At 40.7% G+C, this 22371-nt stretch overlaps 1 protein-coding gene across 4 annotated transcripts in view; it reads right to left on the bottom strand.

The window, feature by feature from the left end:
- The window catches only part of NR3C2 (nuclear receptor subfamily 3 group C member 2), a 271622-nt gene that overhangs the window by 23534 nt on the left and 225717 nt on the right, over nt 1-22371 (bottom strand). For all 4 annotated transcript variants that reach the window (XM_054029218.1, XM_054029219.1, XM_054029216.1 and 1 more), the window contains exons 5-6: nt 16319-16663; nt 15695-15839 (exon numbers count right to left, since the gene is read on the bottom strand). In XM_054029218.1, coding sequence (XP_053885193.1) covers nt 15695-15839; nt 16319-16663 — 490 coding nt within the window. The remainder of the gene's footprint in view (nt 1-15694; nt 15840-16318; nt 16664-22371) is intronic.

Genomic DNA, 22371 nt, shown 5'->3' with positions numbered 1-22371 from the left:
TCGAGCAACACAGAGCAATTCTTCAGATCTGGGAAAGGTACTGGGTACAGTTTTTAAAGGATGCCTTTTTGTTGCTAATTGCTTCTTTTACTTCATCTTTTAGCCATGATGGCACTTTTTTGGTCCTTTTACTATGTTTTTAATTTGCAGCATTCATTTAATGTGAGCCTCTATTATGGTGTTTTTAAAAGTTTCCATGCAGATTGCAGGCTTTCATTTTTGTGACTGCATCTTTTAATTTCTGTTTAACTAGCTTCCTCATTTTTTACTCCTGGGGGAATTCTGTGTCATTGTTCAAACGCAGAATTAATGTCCCCCACAGATGCCCCCCCGTAGAATAATTGATTCTGACAGGGAGGAAAGGGAAGCCATGAGAGTGGTTACACTGCATTTATACCTTTCACCTATCAGAAGAGAGGACAGTTGGCAGTAGGGCTGGAGCAGCCAGTCGTGGAGAAGGAGGAGGCAGAAGCTGCCTTCCTCACAGATCCCTGCCCATGGGGCCAGGTGAGGAGGCAAAGGATATGGGGGTGATGAACAGAGCAGGGCACACAGGGCTGCTGGGGGTCACGCAGACTGGGGTTCAGAAGTTCTAGTCATGGGAGCATAGGAGTTAGTGGGGTGACAACACTGAGCAAGCGGCTGAATGGGAGTGGGATTGCAGGGCCACATGTGGACAGGGACAGATGTGCCTGATTGAATGGGAGAAGCTAGTGATCAACCAGGACAATCCCTCACCCTGCAAAAACATCCTGTTCCATACTTCTCCCACCCATACCCAAAACCCCTCCAGGTTCACTCCTAGGCTCCTTCCCAGCAATTACTTCCCTCTTCCTCAGCTCCTCCGTACCCCTGACTCTTCCCAGCCTTTGCACTGCTTCTGAGGAGTGTGTAAAATACATTTTGTATTGTAGTTTAAATGAATTATTACTCAGAGTTCTGTATTAATATGCCTAGTAAAGAATCTATTTGTCAAAACATTTCCTGAATCTTTTTTGTTGTCTGTATTGTTACAGACATACTTGCTGGTGGGTATTTTGAAATACATTACCAAAATAATTGAAACTGGCGTGATTATATTATGTTATTTTGACAAATAAAATACGCAGAATTTTAAAATACTTTGCGTAGAATTTTTAATCCTTTGGTGCGGAATTCCCCCAGCAGTAATTTTGTGTAGTTCTCCTTTCTGAAGTTAAATGCTACTGTGGTGGGCTTCTTTGGTACTTTCCCCTCAGCCCCCACAAGGATGTTAAATTTAATTACATTATGATCACTATAACCAAGAGATTCAGCTATATTCACCTCTTGGACCAGATCCTGTGCTCCACTTAGGACTAAATCAAGAATTCCTTCTCTTGAAGGTTCCACCTGCTCCAAGAAGCAGTCATTTATGGTTTCTAGAAACTTTATCTCTGCATCCTGTCCTGATGCACCCAATCAATATGGGGATAGTTGAAATCCCCATTATTGAGTTTTCTACTGTTATAGCTTCTCTAATCTCCCAGAGCATTTCACAATCACCACCAGCATCCTAGTCAGGAGGACAATAGTACATTCCTACTGCTACATTCTTATTATTCAAGTATGGAATTTCTATCCATAGCAGAAACCAAACAACAAAGGCAGACCCTTTACTCTAAAAGTATTGAAAAAAAGTATTTGGTCAACATTTGGAATTCCACTGTGGGTTATCCATGCACATCAGGCACCCAGAGTCAGAGAATTTGAAAGTAGTGTCTGTTGGTCCAGGCATGCACCCTGGCTCACCTTGTGCCTCCGACCAAAGTGACAAAGGACACGGTGGACTGATGGCCTCTTCAATTCCTTCTCGTAAGATAAGATCTGAACCAGCGGGGAAAGAGGGTGGGAAGTGGAATACAGATAGGAACCACACAACTCAAAGAACCTCCAGTTACAGGTAAGTAACCTCCTCTTCTTCTTCGAGTGACGGTCCCTGCTGTATTCCACTGTGAGTGATTGACAAGCAGCACTTAAATAGGGGGAAGGGATGAGGATGAGGATGGAAGGGTTGAGCAGAGAACCGCTATCCCGAAAGAGGCATTGGCAACCAAATCCTGCACCAGGGCATAATGCCTTGCAAATGTATGGATGGAAGACCACATGGCCACTTTACAGATATCTAGGAGGGGTATGTCCTGAAGAGGCAATATGATTGTTGCAAGAGCTCTAGTGGAGTGAGCTTCTACCCCTGTAGGCGGAGGGAAGTTCGAGAGCTGATAGCAGAATAAAGCTATGAACTATTTACAGCTGAATTAATACTGTTTTTCAGAACAGCAGGAGAGCTGAGGACACTAAAGTTTCTGACCCGGACCATGCAGTAGTGACTAACCCAATTGCCTTCTATGACGAGATAACTGGCTCTGTGGATGAGGGGAAAGCAGTGGACATGTTATTCCTTGACTTTAGCAAAGCTTTTGATACGGTCTCCCACAGTATTCTTGCCAGCAAGTTAAAGAAGTATGGGCTGTATGAATGGACTATATGGTGGATAGAAAGCTGGCTAGATCATCGGGTTCAACGGGTAGTGATCAATGGCTCCATATCTAGTTGGCAGATGGTATCAAGCGGAGTGCCCCAAGGGTTGGTCCTGGGGCCAGTTTTGTTCAATATCTTCATTGATGATCTGGAGGATGGTGTGGATTACAGATGACAGTAAACTGGAAGGAGTGGTAGATACACTGGAGGGTAGGGATAGGATACAGAGGGACCTAGACAAATTAGAGGATTGGGCCAAAAGAAATCTGATGAGGTTCAACAAGGACAAGTGCAGAGTCCTGCACTTAGGACGGAAAAATCCCATGCACTGCTACAGACTAGGGACCAAGTGGCTAGGCAGCAGTTCTGCAGAAAAGGACCTAGGGATGACAGTGGACGAGAAGCTAGATATGAGTCAACAGTGTGCCCTTGTTGCCAAGAAGGCTAATGGCATTTTGGGCTGTATAAGTACGAGCATTGCCAGCAGATGGAGGGATGTGATCATTCCCCTCTATTCAGCATTCGTGAGGCCTCATCTGGAGTACTGTGTCCAGTTTTGGGCCCCACACTACAAGAAGGATATGGAAAAATTGAAAAGAGTCCAGCAGAGGGCAACAAAAATGACTAGGGGGCTGGAGCACATGACTTCTGAGGAGAGGCTGAGGGAACTGGGATTATTTAGTCTGCAGAAGAGAAGAATGAGGGGGGATTTGATAGCTGCTTTCAACTACCTGAAAGGAGGTTCCAAAGAGGATGGATCTAGAGTGTTCTCAGTGGTAGCAGATGACAGAACAAGGAGCAATGGTCTCAAGTTGCAGTGGGGGAGGTTTAGGTTGGATATTAGGAAAAACTTTTTCACTAGGAGGGTGGTGAAGCACTGGAAACACTAGAGACATGGTGGAATCTCCTTCCTTAGAGGTTTTTAAGGTCAGGTTTGACAAAGCCCTGGCAGGGATGATTTAGTTGGGGATAGGTCCTGCTTCGAGCAGGGGGTTGGACTAGATGACCTCCTGAGGTCCCTTTCAACCCTGATATTCTATGATTCTATGAACTGAAGAGACAGTCAAATGAGAGAATTCAGAGGTGGGTTCAATGCTAGGGGTTGGGCTGCGAGGCCCAACCTTGAATATAGGTTATTCAGCATGGATGCCATTTTACATTGTCTTGGGTCCAAGAAGCTACCTGGTATTTTATAGGAGTTAGTCCCTCCATCCCCTCCCCCCACCTTAAAGTTAAAAGTTATTAAAATTGCAGCTTTAAAATCCGTACATATGTGTTTCATTCTCTTGCATGAAAGAGTTCCAGTATCTTTTTTCTTACAAGTGATGCTGATGCAAGCAGGTATCTATTACTTTATTTTCCTTTTCCACCCCAGTCCCTTTATTGTAAAATTATTGGTTTGGCCACTAAAATGTAAATATTCTGAAGAAGCTGTCACCAATGACAACTTTTGTTTATAAAGAAAGGAAATATTTAACACAAGCAAAGGAACCAACAACATGTGTATGTACAAACCTAAGTAAATACATGAACTTATTAGTGTAAGCTGTGTCCTCCCACCTCCCCCTACACACTGTATGCTGCTATCTCTGGTAGTGTTATAACTAAATTTAACCGCAAACATTTTGGGTCAGGGACAATATCTTATTTATCTACAAAACACCCTGTTTCTATACATGTATAAGCAACATATTGGTATAATATATGCTTTTCTCCTTGTATGATAAAATAACAACTTTGGTAATCTATGCAGTGCTTATAATGATAACAAGGTACTATTTACAAAAATTTTAAACATAAATTGCACCAGCAGCCCACAAATGTCTTATTAAATACAAGGCCTGATTTTCCAAAGTGTGCAGGAAAAGTGCAGAGCCAGTTTTAGGTGTGCCTGAGCACAAAAAAATGCACGTGTGCTTTTAAAAATCTAGCCCATTACACTGTTATTACCAGGAATAAATGTATACCCAAATTGTGCGAATAAAGTAAACAACAACAAGCCGTCTAAGCTAAATAAATAGGCTTTGCATTGTACCTGAAGTTAAGTGAGTGAATTCTAAAAATAAGGGTTGTCTCCTCAGAAAGCCCTTCTGACAAACCTGGAGAATGCAGTCCCAGGAACAGACATTAAGTGAATCACAGCTACCTTAAGGTCTCAGCTAAGTGCCCTCCCTGAAACCACATGCCTATCAACAGAGGAACTGGCAGCAGCCTATAGTTCTTTGGAAAACAAGAATTTCAGTTCCTAACCCTGTAACAGAAATTAACAAATTAACTGCTGGCTGCTGTTCCTCCTCTACTTTTCAAGGAAATAGACATAAGATCAGCAACCTCTTCCTTCACTCAAAAGAAGGTAAAATTTTTGAACTAGATACTATTCTAAACCACTTGTGCACAGGATTGCGTTCACCAATCAAATGTCTGTTTCTATGCAAATAAAAACTGAGTAGCAGGCAGCTGCTGAAAAGTTAGATTTCATGTTAATTCTAGCTACTGACTGCCAGTTGCCTTTTCTGCTGCCATTTTAATGGAAATGGACATTGCTTGGGCAAAATGAAGAGAAGTATTTTAAAATAATGATTATTACAATAAACCATTCATGTTCAGGCTTGAAAAGGAGGGGAGGCACAGCCCACTGTCAGCTATGGCTGATGCTAGTGGAACGGCCAGACACAGTGGGACTCGGGTGTACAGACTTTACACATGGCTAGCATTGACAGCAGCGCCAGTCTCCCCAAAAGAGACCACCCTTGCTGGCCAGCTGTGAGTGGAAATGCATGCTGTACCCTCTTCCAAAATAGTGGAGCTCCATATGGAAGATGCTCTCCCAGGAAATCTGGAACAGCCAGCTAAAATTCCTGGGGTTTGTTGCAGCATAGCCCCTTCATGCCCATGCTGACTTTAAGCCACAATCAGCCCTTGGACTATAGGAAGAAAAATACATTCCCCTGATTTTAAATGAATCTGTCCTCACTGTAGTACTGTTATACCATTACATTAATAATACATTAAGTTTCTCCCTGGAGAAGGTAAAGATATTTGTTCTACAGTGCTAAGAATTGCTAAGGATCACATCAATTTATATGTAACATCATATCACTTTCCATTTTTAAAGCATATTAAATCTATAAAACTCACATTAGGATTCACATTAAAATAATTAAAATCATCCAATTATTTAAACCTAAACATTTGTGATAATAAAAGCATACAAATGACTAATAAAATCAAATGTCTGACATAAGCAACAATTAGGTATGCAGTTAATGGGAATCGAGGTAGAAGACATGAAAGCACTAATCTTCCCTTCACAGTTTATGTTCTACTATGGTAAAGGTTCCACATTAAAAATAAAAACCACACAAATATTTTCTTCTTATCGAAACTTTTACTCTTGCAGTGCTACATTCAATAATAATAGAAATGTACACCTGGACATCACAATGCATACTGGCTCCCCTAGGGTATATTGTCAGTAAAACAGCATTTTGGTATCCATTTACATGTCCATCACACAACTACACGCTGTCTCCCAAAGTGGCAAAAGTACTCGCTACACTCTCCTGTTCAGTAGCGAAGAAAACATTTTCTCCCCCTTACTCCAAACAACCTCAAAGATGGGGAGGTTTTGTCTGGGCAGGCAGTGGAAGGAAGACCGTTGGGCCTCCTTAAGGAGTGTCTTGCTTTTCTCCTCTCCCCATGGCAGTCCCTCAATCCTCACTCAGGCCGTGCCAGGGGCTCTGTGCGCACTCCTCTTCCCCCACCATTCCTATTTCTTTTCTTTCTGCCTAGGAGAGAAGTCATTCAAGGTATCAACATTTTAAACTCTATTGGATAAATGGACAAAGATGATCTGGGGGATACTGTTATGCTGGAAAGTGCTTGTGGCTGCCATTACCGGTTCTCAAGTATCAGAGGGGTAGCCATGTTAGTCTGAATCTGTAAAAAGCAACAGAGGGTCCTGTGGCACCTTTAAGACTAACAGAAGTATTGGGAGCATAAGCTTTCGTGGGTAGGAACCTCACTTCTTCAGATTACCCGGTTCTTTGATCTATAGCAGGGGTCGGTAACCTACGGCACGAGTGCCAAAGTTGGCACGTGAGCCGATTTTTCCTGGCACGCGGCATGGGCTGAACCGCTCAGCCCCGCCGCCACTCTGGAGTTACCGCTGCCAGCTGCCGGCTCCTGCGGGACCCGCTGCGGGTACAACTCAGCACCTGCTGCTGGTCTGGGGGGAAGGAACCCCAGGCTGGCAGCGGGCCGAGACCCCGGCTGGCAGGAGCCGCTGGTGAAAACCCTAGAGCCGCGGTGGGCTGAGCTGCTCGGCCCGCCCCGCTCTGGAGTTCCTGCTGCCAGCTCCTGCCAGCTGGGGTCGCGCCGCGGGTCCAACTCAGCACCGGTTGCTGGCCTGGGGTTCCTTCCCCCAGGCTAGCAGCGGGCTGAGATCCCAGCTGGCAGGAGCCTGCAGCCGAAACCCCAGAGCGGGGGTCGGGCTGAGCCGCTCAGCCCGCCCCGCTCTGGAGTTCCTGCTGCCGGCTCCTGCCAGCCGGGGTCCCCGCGGGTCCAACTCAGCACCTGCTGCTGGCCTGGGGGGGAAGGGACCCCAGGCTGGCAGCGGGCTGAGACCCCGGCTGGCAGGAGCCGCCAGTGAAAACCCCAGAGCTGCGGCGGGCTGAGCCGCTCAGCCTGCCCCGCTCTGGAGTTCCCGCTGCCGGCTCCTGCCAGCCGGGGTCCCCGCGGGTCCAACTCAGCACCCGCTGCCAGCCTGGGGGGAAGGAACCCCAGGCTGGCAGTGGGCTGAGACCTCAGCTGGCAGGAGCTGGGGGCAGAAACCCCAGAGTGGCGGCAGGCCGAGCCAGTCACTGCTCTGGGGTTCTGGCTGCTGGCCCCTCGCCAGCCGGGGTCTCTACCGCGCAGCTCCACTCACCTGGCTTCCAGTTGGAGGCTCTCTTGCAGACAGAGTCCAGGCCTCCAGCCCTGCCCAGACCTACCAGCCACCTACTCCACTCACCTCAGCTGCCAATCTTGTTTTCCAGCCCTTGCTCACCCTGCTTTCGGGCCTGGAGCCCCAGCAGGCCACCCTTTACATATAACAGTAGTTTGGTTATATATTATAGACTTATAGAGAGACCTTCTAAAAAGCGTTAAAATGTATTACCGGCACGTGAAGCCTTAAATTAGAGTGTATAAACGAAGATTCGGCACACCACTGCTGAAAGGTTGCCAACCCCTGATCTATAGGCAATTACAGACCTCACTGAAGCTGCTGGCTCTGCTAACCAGAGGCCAAGGGCTCCATGTGTGCCCCCATTTTCCCCTTCTGGTTTTTCCAGTTTCCCCCAAAATCAGTAGGGTTTAGCCCATTGATGTCTAGAACATTCCGTGAAATTTGGAATCAATCAGCTGTGGCATTCAAAGGTTACTGCATTTACAGACAAACAGAAAGACAGACACAGAAATGCCATCTAGTTGAGCACAGGGCCTTGCTTTGCTTGACCAATAACTATTCTCAAAGACCATCCAGTGAAATAAAACCTACAGAGCAACCACTGCTTGTTGCATTTTTATAGCAGAATCAGATATAAATCTGCAGGTTTCCTTTCTGTGTACTCCATTAGAATGACACTGGTTTTTGTACTGTATACGAAACTAAATGCTTTGATATGCTTATCTCAGAAAGTGGCCTGAACTGATCTTTAAGGAAAGTAAAGAATTAACATGTATACAAACGTCACTGATAAAGCTGTGCATGTCCACACCCACTTCTCACTGCACTGATGGTTCAGATTTCATGAGCTCAAGTCCTCTCTTGACAGGAGATATATGCAAGGAGATAAATTACAGACAGAAACATGCTTGCTGACCCTCTAACAGATCAGTGATCACAGGTTTAGCCTTTTATTAGCAAATATTATCAAACTGATAGCAACAAGTGTCTAGATAATAAAGAAAGAAAAAGGGACTTAATGACTGTTAGATTTAAAAGATTACAAAATTGTCCTAAAATTAGTCACTATTGGATTAATAGCTTGAAATCTAGACTAGCATCAGTACTGTCGGGGTTATATTCAACCCCATGCGAAATGCTGAATGGAATAGTAATTGTTGAAACACTTTGATAGACATTGAAAATCTAAGGAATCATCTTTTTTCCTCCCAAACATGCATAGTCAAAACATATCTGGCGCTCTTAAATATGCAGCGTATTTAGCTGCATTTATCCTCCTTACTGTTACTATAGAAATCAGAATACCAGGAAGAATTATAGGCTTCAGCATCTAAAGGTCACACAGAGGTAGTTGTATTCTTACAGCGTGTTATGCAACACTAATCCTAATGGTCTCAGGTTCCACGAATATTCTATGAAAGGATATCAGGGACATAATAAAAAGACAATGTATGTTCTGTTTACTAAAAAAACGTAAAATTAATAAAATTCAGATTTAAAATAAAATCATAGCTACAATTAAATTCCAATTTACTAGCTTTTAATTTAAAAATTCTGATGTTCCTTAGTATTGCCAAATCGTCTGCCCAGTCACATAATCTTGTCACTGTTAGTGCAAGAGCCACCTTGGCAGCTCCTGAAATCTGAAACAGCTTTTCTTCATCTCTCTACTTCACCTGCTCACTAGCCATTTTCAAATCTCATCTGAAAAATGTTTCTAATTCCTCTCTTACTCCACTTTCATTATTTCAAACTTTGCAATTGTGGGAGCCACAAAGCGTTTAGTATAAAGGATGCTATAGAAAATGAAGTTCTATTTTATTGAAAATTAGTGTTACGCTTTACACTGAGGACTGGGCTTTGTATATTGAAATGAATGTATTGGTTTTTAAGACTTAAATTTATATAGTTCAAAAATATTGCATAACAACTCAGAACAGTGGCTAACAGTGTGATATACTGTCTGAAGTCATAGACTAAAGGGATTACTACTCACTAGAGATATTTTTTTCATTCCATCATCAATAAATTGGCTAATAATTTCTTTTTCTTATCAATTAAAAATACCAGCTGGAATAGTATGTTTTACTGTACCCTTAAAAATGTATGTCAACACTAATTATGCTGCAGCTTCAGTTACCTTCTAATGAGTCTTTCTTATTGTAACTGACTGAACATGGTGACTGTATGAACTAATAGCAGAGCTCCAGTGTTGGAATTGGAAATGACAGATATCTTAGATAAAGATTAGTGAAAATTATATTTTTAGTTTCTTCTCTTCAACTTCACTTTAATTTTTCAATTTTATTGTTAACTGAGCACACCTCCTGGTGCCTCTGTGGCAGCTAGAGGTATTTTTATTGGACAAACCCTCAAGTCTCTGCTCAGACAAAATTATCCTTGAATGAATTTAGTAAATAGAACTGAATAAAAACTTTAAGATCTGGCCCATTAACTTTTATATACCCATGATTTTTACGGTATTTCTCTTTTTATTTCCTACAGTACAGATGAAAACCAAGAAAGCATCAGAGGAGCAAAGAAAAGTATAATGTATTTTATTAGTTATAGCTACATTGTGTTTATACATTATTGTTTTAATGCTGCTACATTATACTTCTATAATGTCTTTTATAAGAGTGTCAGAGCATTTTCCCTACTCTAATGAAGCCTCTCAATGTTCCTGTGATGTAAATTATTATGCCCATTTTACAGATGGCTGAAACAGATACTTTGGGTAAAATTTTCAAAAGTGCTTAAATGACTTAGGAGCCTACATCTAAGGTCCAAATCTCCAAAGATAGTTAGGCACCTAACTCTCATTGAAACCCATGGCTACCAGATTGGACCCTGCAGGTGAAATAGGGGGTGGAATGCATATTTCAAGAATGCTGCTGGGGCATAGGCGTGAGCTAGGGTGCCAAGCAGCTCGGCAGTGTCAGGGCTGACTCCCTTTGTGGATCTAGCCCCTATGTCACTTGGGTGCTTTTGAAAATTCGACCTCCTGTCTATGGTGGGAAAATGCATCATAATAGCTTCACTACACATAAGTAATATGGCCAGCTGAAAGGCACGCTACTGATAAAAACTTTACACTGCACCACACTCATCATTTATTCTTTCTATATATTACACATACAATGATTTCCATTTAAGTCAACATTTACCAATAGTAACCACTATGCTGCAACATGTATAGCACAATCTTTCACTAGGTTTACAATGGGAAATAATTCTGATGAAGTAATGCTCTATATTCACTTTTAATGATGACCCCTGTGCTGTGTAATATACACATTCAAGCAGTGTACATATAGTATATATGCACACACATGAACAAAATAAATAGCATTGGTTTAATTAATACCAATTTTAAAGTGTTTAGAAATTTCCACAACACATTAAGAGACATAGTTGAAAAGTATTTTATCTTCATTTTATCACTCGGCTCACATCTTGTTCTCTAAGCACAGGCAAAGAGGTGGAATATGTGCATAATTCATAAAGGCATTTATTCAGGTATACACCAGAGGCTGGTGAAGGTGGGCAAATATTTCTAGTCCTGCGTAACCCTAACATGGAAATCAAATCAAATATAGGCATGGAGGGGCTTGTGGAATACATTTTTGATGATTAAAGGATGTACTTAACAAATAAGTAACAAGAGATTCTCATTTGCTAATCATTTCTTGTAAGCCAGCCATCAGAGGAATAAGAAATGAGTCACAGAAAAGAGTCACCATATCACACCATTTCCAACATTTTCAGATGCAGAACTTCCTTTTGCTGACAGTATTTAAGAAAAAAGTGAAAAGATAATATGCTGAATGTCAAAGAAAACAATTTGTTAAAAACTAACAAGAAACTTATTATTTATTTTACCATATAAGGAACAAAAATGCATTAGTGTGTATATAATCCTATACTTTGTTCCTCACTCACTCATGCATCTCATACACTTTCTGGGATTGACACCACCCTCCATTTTATTCAGTTATATTCATGTAATTATTTTTTACTAATTGCTCATCAAAACAAAGTGTCCACACCCCCATGATAGGATAGGTCAAGGTATAAGGACCGTCCTGGCTGTGTGGCCTACTGCACAAAGCACTATTCTGGTAGTCAAGAGACCTGGATTCTATTCCCAGTACCCAGTGATAGGGCTCAGTGACCTTCAGCAAGCCATGTCACTGCCCTGTGCCTCAGTTTCCCCTCTGTAAAATGGGGATAATGATAGTTTTGTAAAGCACTTAGCGATCTACTGATGAAAAGGGCTATATTAGAGCTGGGTATTATATTATTTCTTCATCTCTTGTGCAAGGATGGAGGACAACTTCTTCAGGCATTGGATATGAAGGACTAACAAGAACAGCATTGAGCAAGTATTGTTAGAGGCACCTGTCTAAAACAGAGATGGAAGGAGACAAGTTCAGGCACCTCTCTCTCACCCAGCATCAGCCAGTAGAGCTGATCAAGTGTATAGGGCAGTGCATGCTGCACTCTATTAGGGGCTGTCTACACAGACACACTCAGGAAATAATCCAATTAAACTAAAGGTGTGAATTTAAAGTGGATTAGTTAAACCACATTAAAATCCTGCGTGGATGCTCTTATTCAGAATTACAGCAACCTTAATTCAACTTGGTCAACTTAATTAAACTGAAGTAAGACCACTTTAATTTTGAACAACACTGTCCATACAGGGGTTTAATGCAGTTTAACTAATCCACTTTAAAAATTAATTCAGATTAATTTTCCTGAGTGTCTCCATATAGACAAGCCCTCAAAGGATGTAGTGATATATATCATCCCCCTGCACACCAGGGAGCGCTGGGTGTTTGTAAGACAATGGAATCTATCGTTACATAGTACTCAGAAAACTATAAATAATAATAGAAAAAGCAGAGATAGTCTTAAGAATGTTCAGAGCACGATGTTTGTTTCAAACCATCTGGATTTTTTTTTTTTTTTTTACACAAAATGTTTAAGGTATGTGAATGTCACTCATCATTACTTTCGTGGACATGATACATTTCCACAAAGATGCAGAAACAAATGCACAGAGTGAGGCAATAAAGTGAAATGCTACCACAGGTAGACAAGGGAAATTGTCTTAAAGGGATTCAGCCTGGATTCTGAAGTTATGAAGGGTAAATTAAGGACAAAAACAGATTACATGATATATGGAAAATGAGAGGATACTTTTGCTTTAATTATGCAATCAACTGTCTATCATATTTTTTGTCCTCTTTGTCTGAGGAAAGGTTCCCCAGATATGCTCAAGTCCTGCAGATTTTGCTGAGTTCCATTTAATTTTTTCCAGCAGAATACAACTTTACCCATAGGACAATCAGAATTCCCAGGTCAGGGTATAAATTATTTCTAACGTAGCATGACGTGGTTAATTCTTTCAAGTTTAAACATTTTTGTTTCTGTTTATTTAAATGGATATTTTCATTCAATTTTATAGGTATTTCTTCACTCCCAAGAATTCATGCCCTTAGTGCTGAACAAGGAATTTCTATGGACTTGTCTTTCTTAGGTAGTTCAAAGGCCACTATTACCATGGTATCTTATCATAGTCTATATGCATCAATTTATTTAATAGTCAACAAATCCTAAACAAAGTAGTCTTCAATCTATCTATAATTTCAGTTCCATCTTCCAACCTCCAAAAATCCCTGTGGGATGCTGATTTTGATAGCGTTATAGGAAGTATATTGTTCAATCTAGAGCAGTTCAGATCATTCATCTTATTTTTTCACAAAGCTAGCTTTTTTTGCATATCCTTAAAATTTCTTTGCAGGCAGTGGATAGTACCGTTCACTGAACTTATCCTAATCTCAGCCACTGCAACTCCTGTGGACATTTATTTTAGGACCTGCAGCATAAAACCCATGATTGAACTCACAGAATCATAGAATATTAGGGTTGGAAGAGACCTCAGGAGGTCACCTAGTCCAACCCTCTGCTCAAAGCAGGACCAACCCCAACTAAATCATCCCAGCCAGGGCTTTGTCAAGACAGGCCTTAAAAACCTCTAAGGTGGAGATTCCACCACCTCCCTAGGTAACCCATTCCAGTGCTTCTCCACCCTCCTAGTGAAATAGTTTTTCCTAATATCCAACCTAGACCTCCCCCACTGCAACTTGAGACCATTGCTCCTTGTTCTGTCATCTGCCCACCACTGAGAACAGCCTACCCCGATCCTCTTTGGAACCCCCCTTCAGGTAGTTGAAGGCTGCTATCAAATCACCCCTCATTCTTCTCTTCTGCAGACTAAATAAGCCCAGTTCCCTCAGCCTCTCCTCCTAAGTCATGTGCCCCAGGCCCCTAATCATTTTCATGCCCTCTGCTGGACTCTCTCCAATTTGTCCATATCCTTTCTGTAGTGGAGGGCCAAAAACTGGATGCAATATTCCAGATGTGGCCTCACCAATGCCGAATAGAGGGGAATAATCACTTCCCTTGATCTGCTGGCAATGCTCCTACTAATGCAGCCCAATGTACCATTAACCTTCTTGGCAACAAGGGCACATCGTTGACTCATATCCAACTTTTCATCCGCTGTAATCCCCAGATCCTTTTCTGCAGAACTGCCACTTAGCGAGTCAGTCCCCAGCCTGTAGCAGTGCATGGGATTCTTCCATTCTAAGTGCAGGACTCTGCACTTGTCCTTGTTGAACCTCATCAGATTTCTTTTGGCCCAATCCTCCAATTTGTCTAGGTTACTAGGGACCGTATCCCTACCCTCCAGCATATCTCTCTCCCCGCCCCACCTTAGTGTCATCCGTGAACTTGCTGAGGGTGCAATCCATCCCATCATCCAGATCATTAATGAAGATGTTGAACAAAACTGGCCCCAGGACCGACCCCTAGGGCACTCTGCTTAATACCAGCTGCCAACTAGACACTAAGCCATTGATCACTACCTGTTGAGCCCAATGATCTAGCCAGCTTTCTATCCACCTTATAGTCCTATAGTCTATAGTCCATTCATTCAATCCATACTTTTTTAACTCAACTGCTAGAGTTTTATGCTAATTTTACTATTACTTCTCATTGTAAACTGCAAGTACATTTTTGTTTGCAGGTGGGATTAATTCCTACTAATATAAGTTTTGAACTCCCTATTCAATTTCTTCAGCACACAGGCTGAAAGTATATTTCTAACCACATTCCCATTGACTAATGCCTTTCTCTTAGTCAAACCTGTTTTGACATTTACCATTATGGAATTGGGTCCAAAGCCTTTCGAAGTAAATGGGAAGACTCTCATTGATTTTAATGAGCTTTGGATCAGGCTGATGATGCCAAAACAATGCAATAACTAATAAGTACATTAAATGTTAATTGTCTGCACAGCAGCATATGCAGAAATAGTACCAATAACATTTTGCAGCACATTCTTCAAGAGAAATAGTTCAGAATGGTTTAGTGAATTGAGTTCGAAGCTTCTATTTTTTGTCTATTCTTTTTCTGTTTTTCTTCCTCACCACTCCTCCTGTTCTATTGGTTGTTCCCTTGCATACTTTTAGAAAGAGCTTTCTTCTGGAATGAGCATATGATGCTATCTCAATTTGACTGTTTGGTTATTTTTATTTCCTGACCCTACCATTCTGAATAAACAAACACAAATTAAATCACTAATTCAGCAAGTAACCAGCACTAAAATATTAACTTAAAATATGAAGGAATGCACATGCTTGGAAGGAATAGTTCCTTCAGTCTTTTTTTTTTTTTTTTTTTGGCATCATACAACTAGGAATGTTTCGTTATAGAAAAACATTTTAGTTTCTTTCATGAGTGTAAAGAAGGGCAATTATGATTGTCATGAAAACACATTGAGCAGCTGTATACTGTTAACAAAAGAACCATTATCTGAATCTACTTAGAAAAACTTGCAATTTAAACATTCACATTTCCTAGAAATTAGATATTCTTCCAAACTATAGTAGATACCAAAAAGAGACTGTTTTCTATTAATCTGGGTTGTATATCAGTCATATTTCAAAGCCAACATAACATCCTTGTTTTGGGAACATTCTACATGCACTTGCATACACAAAGAAAATTGGAAGGAGGTAGGGTAGCTTTGTTGAAAGTTTTCAGTTGCTCAGCTTTCTGTATCTACATTTCAAACTGGGAATTTGAATTTTTCATACTCTGTGTATATATTTAAAAATATTATAATATCTAACTCAATCCATCTTACTTTGAAAAGGCCAATTAATAGATACTTACTCATTGAAGACCAGATCTGGAGCAAAATAGAGGAATTGGCTGTTTGTATGTTTGTATGATCTCCAGCTCAAGGCAAATGATGATAGACACATCCATGAGTACTGGATTAGAGTAATTTGGTCCTCGAGAGGCAAGTTTCTAAATCCTGAAGAACAAAATGATTAATCACAAACTACAATCAACATTCAGGTGCAATGTAGTGTGAATTACCTTAAGCTCAAACTGAAAAAAAAGCTCACCTTTCCCTAACAGTTTACATTTCTCCAAAATATTCAATGAAACAATTGTAGCACTGAAATCTATTCTTACTCTTCACATTTTAAAAACATTACAGTCAAAAAAGAACTCTTAATTCTAGCAACCCAACATTTATTTTATCTAGATGGTTATTACTAATACCAACAAGACAAAGTTTTAATTTTCAATCAGAAAAACAAAAAACAATCATTACATTAACGATGCAATACAATATTTATCACCTCCTCCCCTGCAAAAATATCATTTTATCTATCTTTAAAATGTATGAAAGAAGATTAATTTTACCTAGACCTGTTGGGCAAATGGCATATTAAGCCACAAATCCTATTTTCAAAATAAAACACATACAATAAAATACATTCTTACCTGGAAGTATCTTTGCCCACTTTACCACCTGAACCATCTGCTTGCCAGCAAGGCGGTTTAAAGTGGAAAGCAGGTGCTCCGCTGTATCTGGTTTTGAATTATCATATCCTGCATACACTATTTCAGGCTCAATGCTTTCAAGGACCATAGAGGGTGAAGGAGCAAGTGCTGGTGAAATAGCAGACAGGTGAGGAACAAGTGCTGTGTTTACAGATGGCTCTTTTACTGGAGCAATATATGTAGTCCCTTCCTCTGGGCTTTGGGGTGGTGGCTGTTGCTGCTGCTGTTGTTGTTGCTGTTCTTCATGCATCCCTTTCAATTTTCCCAACTTTTTGGACTTTCGGGCTGAAAAGAAGAACAATACAATCACAGAAATCTGATACAACCTTTACTTGATGGAGACATAAAAAAAATATTTCATAAATGAAATTAATATGGAAACCATCTTTACCCAATAGTAAGCATGACAATACCAGAACACAATGGAACATGGGCCAGGAGAAAAATATATAAGCAGGCTCCTACCCACTTAAATCCAGGATATACTGTACCAATAAACCTAAATGTCATCTCTATCTCCAAAATGTTCTTCTAAGACACACTCTCCCCTCCCCACTTCTTTCCCCCCCAATGCAAATAAATTAACAAAACTCAAGTAAGGCTTACCTCTCTTAGTTTATAATAATTAATTCTTCTACAACCATGAATCATTTTTGTTGTCCCCTGTTGTATCATTTCAATAGTGAAATAATGTCTGCTAATTTATTGTTCATGTTTCTATAAATACATCCTGTTTCCTAGTTACCTTTTTCAATTTACATGAAACATTGTAAAAATGGTTTTGATTTGTTTTGTAGGTTTTTATCTTAATCATCTATCACCCAAACATTTTTCTTCATGGTCTCTAGACTCAGATCGCATTTGGTAACCAAGATAATTCTTTCTGGCCCCTAGTCTTATTATTTTCCATTTCTATACACAAATCACAAGTCACTTATCAACCTATTAGTCTAATCTAGTCAAACCACTTTGTCATTGTAACTCTTTTTTTCTACCCTAGTACTTTCTCATCTCACGACTCAGACTTCTCTTCTGGCTACTTTTGAAATTACGCTATGACCATATATAGACAGTTAACCAAAAAATCCTGAGCCTGAGAAGTGTAAAACTTCTCTCTCTTTGCTGTTAATTCACTTCTCCCCACTTCCTGCCGTTAAGCCAATTTTTACATATTTCAGTTATAGTACTGCTTCATTAGAGTGAACTTGACCATACTGAAACTTCATTTTTAAACAGCAAATCCTGTCCTCCCTATGCTCCGTTGGTGCATATTCTCAGTCGGAAGACAGCAACAATGATATGTCTCTACTATATGAAAGGATGTCGGGTGCAGAGGGCCCTCCATATTTTCCATTCACATAATGTAAAGTGACTGATAGTTCTGCAAATACGAGGAACAATCAGCTACATTTCCCCGTCCCTTACATAGGGGAACAACTACCACAGAAGCTCCACCAGCTGCAAGACTACAGAATAGCTCTGCTGGTGGTTCACTGGAGAGTAAGAGAGGGAGATTCCTTTCTCCCTCCATCTGCTGCAGAAACCTCATTTTCTTCATTACTTGGGCATTCACAGGGTATATGATTTGGCTCACAGTGAAGTAAAATTAATCAAACTTCTACCTTAGGTATTTACATAGCATATATTACCATATTATCTAAGCACAGAGAATAAAAGATCCAGATTATGTAAACATATTACATTGTATAGACTGTGATTCCTGTTAAAATGTCTGTCAAATCAATGAGCTCAATACTGGGGGAGGGTGGCTCTCAACGGAGAACTTAGATGAATCTCCCAACTTGCAGTCGATCGTGAATTGATTCTGTCAACATCTTCTGTATTAAAGACGAAATGTTATGTAGATATCCAAGAAATGGGGAGAGGTGAAAGAGCATTAAAAGCACCTTTTTCCCATGTGAGCAAGGCAGTGGAACAACAACAACAAAAAACCTGGAAATTTCCCACAAAATGAAATTAGCCTTCTTTGTTTTTCTGTTTGTTTCTGGTTGATCAGAACATTTTATTTTGATAAAAGTCCAGACCTGAAAAAACGTTATTTTACAAACTTAAGTGGGAGACTTTTCCCATCATTCCTACCTTTTGGGTAGGAACATTCTGCAAATCTCCAAAATTCCATGATGGCCTTGGGTGGGATCCTTGCACATCTGGGCCAAACATTTATTTTTTAAAAGACACAATTTCCATATGAGGCTTTGCATTGGACTCTATAACCCAGGCATTATACTTTGTATCTTGAGGTTAGTATGTCAGCCTGAAGCATCCAACTGGTCCCTAGAAGCCCAGGAGTGAGCCGATTCCAAGTCCCTGTGGTCTCCCGCTTCCCGCAGCTCCCACTGGCTGGGAATGGTGAACCACGGCCACTGGGAGTTGCCGGGGGCCATCCCTGCAGACGGCCAAAAAAGCAGAAGAAAAAAAATAAATTGCAGCCCGCAATCAGATTATTCTAATGGACTGCATGCGGCTCACTGGCCATAGGTTGCCCACCGCTGTCTTAGGATTTAGGATATTTCCCAGATTTGGGAGTTGAGCCCACAGTTTATTCTGGGGGGAGGAATAAAAGTGCAACACTGACATGTCTGGGGATGAACTAAGTGCAGAGATCCTCCTCTTCACTGACTCTCATAGGCTTTAAGATGGGAAGGGACAGCTTGGGCCAATGTTTAGCCCTACACGACAGTGAATTGAATTTCTTTGCCTGTTATAGGACTTGGAGAGAGAGGTTCATAGAGTTTAGGGCCAAAAGGGACCATTATGATAATCTAGTGTCTGATCTCCTCCCTAACATAGAGTTCTTTGGCCTATCTCCAGGTAAACACAAAACAAAATAAACCACCATAATAAACTAATGATTGAAATACTGTCAAAGGCACTGCACTTGTAGCTGAAAACACTCCAATATGCTTCCCTTAACATCAGGATGGACTGCACTGAGATATTGTACACATTATTTTAAAACAGAATATGTGATGAAGACAGAAAACTGAAACAAAAGAATAATAAAATCAAAATAAATAGGTTATAACTAAATATTGGCAATTTTTTCCACATAACATCCTTAAGATATGACCTTTCCTACCCATCCACAGAGCTAAAACTCTTCTCTAAGTTCTCATCTCGCACCTTTTCTCTGGCCTTGACAAATGCAATCTCACCTTTCAGAGCCATTAAAAATGCTGCTACTAAGGGCACATCTTCACTACCCGCCAGATTGGCGGGTAGCAATCGATCTATTGGGGATCGACTTATCACGTCTAGTGAAGACGCGATAAAATCGATCCCCGATGGCTCTGCCGTCGACTCCGGAAATCCACCGCGGCAAGAGGCGGAAGCGGCGTCGACGGCAGCATGGCAGCGGTCGACTCACCGCCGTCGTCCTCACAGCCAGGTAAGTCGACCTAAAATACGCAACTTCAGCTATGCTATTCACGTAGCTGAAGTTGCGTATCTTAGGTCTTATCCCCCTCCTCCCCCCGTAGTGTAGACCTAGCCTAAGATCATTATCCTAGCCCACTTTTTTGAGCATGTACCTCTGTCTTGGCCTCCTTCCACTGGATGCCCCCTTCTTTATTGCATCAAACAGAAGAAGCTTGTATTGAAACATTCACTTTCAAGGCTCTTCTGAGCCTATCCCTACCTTAACTATCATCTCTTATTCACTATCACCATATTGATTCCTGATTCCGATCAGCCCATGATGCCAGCCTACATCACTCATTTGTTACATTTTCAAAACACTTTTGAAAGAAATTTTGTGCTTTCTTCCATGCTGTCCCTCATACTTGAGAGGAGTTCTCCATAAACATCTACAAAGCCCCTTCATTATTCTCCTTCAACAACCTCCTTAAAACTCTTTTTCCATGATGCCTACAAAAAACAGGCTGCTGGTATGCTTAGACCACTATCATGCTGACCAATACTCTTTATTTTTTTGTACTCCCCTCTCTGTCTGTTACCATCTGTTGTCTCTCTTCTTATATTTAGATTGTAAGCTCTTTGGGGCACAGACCATCGTTATGTTCTCTGTTTGTACAGTGCCTAGGACAATAGGGTCCTGGGTCATGATGACTGTGCCTCCGAGGCACGATGGTAATAAAATAATATAAAATGCAAGGCCTTCAATATACTGGGCCCGACCCTATTGTTAGATCCAGTCCTGGGAGTAGTTTTTTTGAAGTCAATAGGATTAGTCATGAGTTCAACAGTGAGCACTATACCCGGTAGCAAGTGCATGTTCAGCTCCATTCATGCGATCACTGCAAAACATCCATACACTCTGCTCCATAAAAAAGTTGCATCACATTTTTTTTTTCTGGAGAATATCTTTGTACGTTTAGTTCTTATTTCTTTCTCTGTAGGTATGTCTACACAGCAATCGGAAGTGCAGCTGCACCTTGGGTAGGCAAACCCGCACTAGCTTTCAGCACATTAAAACAGCAGTGAAGACATGACGGCGCAGACTAGCAACATAAGTACATAGCCAGGGTTCTGGACAGCTTGTACAGCATGCACTGGAGCCCACACCACTGCATCTAGATTAAAGCTAGCATGGGTATGCCTTGCTGCAATCGCATGGGTATGCCTACCTGAGCTGTAATCTTAGGGATGTTATGCAGAAACTGTAGTGTTGACATAACCATGAGATGCCCACAGGTGTGCAAACCAGAGGGAAATTTTTATAAAAGGATAAAATATACAACTAACTATGTATAAGTATTAATCAAAAGCTGCCTGTCATAATTTAAAATTCAATTATTCAACCAGCCACATGTATAATAGATTGGGAAACTTTATAAAGTACAAAAACTTAACCAAATCATTTAGGCCCAATGTCTCTGAGTAGAAGTACAACTGGAGGAGTAAATGCTTTTGTACACTAACAATCTACCTCTATGGATGTGATGACATTAGCATGTCAGTCTGGGACTATCACCAAAGTAGATTTTTCTAAAGTAATTGTAATAATCTGATCAAACATTTATGAAGAAAAAAATGGTAAAAAATAAAATGGGAGACAAGTTTTCTAAAAATAGCCTTATTTCTGTATTGTTCACTAGTATTTAATTCACCATATCAGTGATTTTTCTGTTCTAAAAATATTCATATTTTCCCTTAACTTACCATATCTTCTCTTTACCATAAAAGATGCTCCTAACTCCTACATTTCAAGCAGCTCTACAGTACTGTTTAACAGATTATAGTTATTGTTCCATTTTAGTGTTACTACCTGCTTCTTTTTCTTTTTTTAAACCTTAACCATAAGACATTTTCTAATTTCTTTTTGAAAAGGTATAATTATGCAACTGATCCAAAACTTTGTTAAACTAAATGCAACCAGTGCAAATAAAAATAAAATGCCAGTGCCTAGTTTAGTGATGGTTAAATGCTCCATGAATCCCATCCTCTAGTCTAACAATCCCAGACCTGATCAAATAACATAAAAATAATATGAGGTACATTAAATGTAAAAATAATGTTCTATGGCAGGCACCAAAGAGCAGCAGCACCTTTAGTATTTTTGTCAGCCAGCTAGAGAACATCCATTAGAATAAACCATGCTCGTTTTACTCATAGAGGCATTCCTACTGATGGCACACAGCTTCTCTTTGAACTCCCTTCCCTACCTGCCTCAGAATGAAATAAATAGTATCCAGTAGGAGCCCCTACAAAGCAGCAGCTGATCTTATGTTCTGGTAAATATACTTACTCTCCTCCCCACTCCCAATAAATATTGAGTTCCAAACCGGCAATGTGCACAAACTTATTAAACTTACTGTAAAGTAAGTGAAAATTTATTTGCTCCCTATTGAATGCAGTTATATGTACAGTACTGCATGCAGAGATGGGATCACTATGACTATTAAGTTATTTTAGCAAGCCAAAGCTGAACTAGCACTTTTGCAACCAAATGTATCCCAAGAGCAAAGCTAGGATGTCCACGGTCAGCAAAATACTTGATAATGAGTTAACAG

Source organism: Malaclemys terrapin, chromosome 5, assembly GCF_027887155.1.
Source record: "Malaclemys terrapin pileata isolate rMalTer1 chromosome 5, rMalTer1.hap1, whole genome shotgun sequence".
NCBI classification, from domain to species: Eukaryota; Metazoa; Chordata; order Testudines; family Emydidae; genus Malaclemys; species Malaclemys terrapin.
This window is presented reverse-complemented; position numbering and strand designations above follow the sequence as displayed.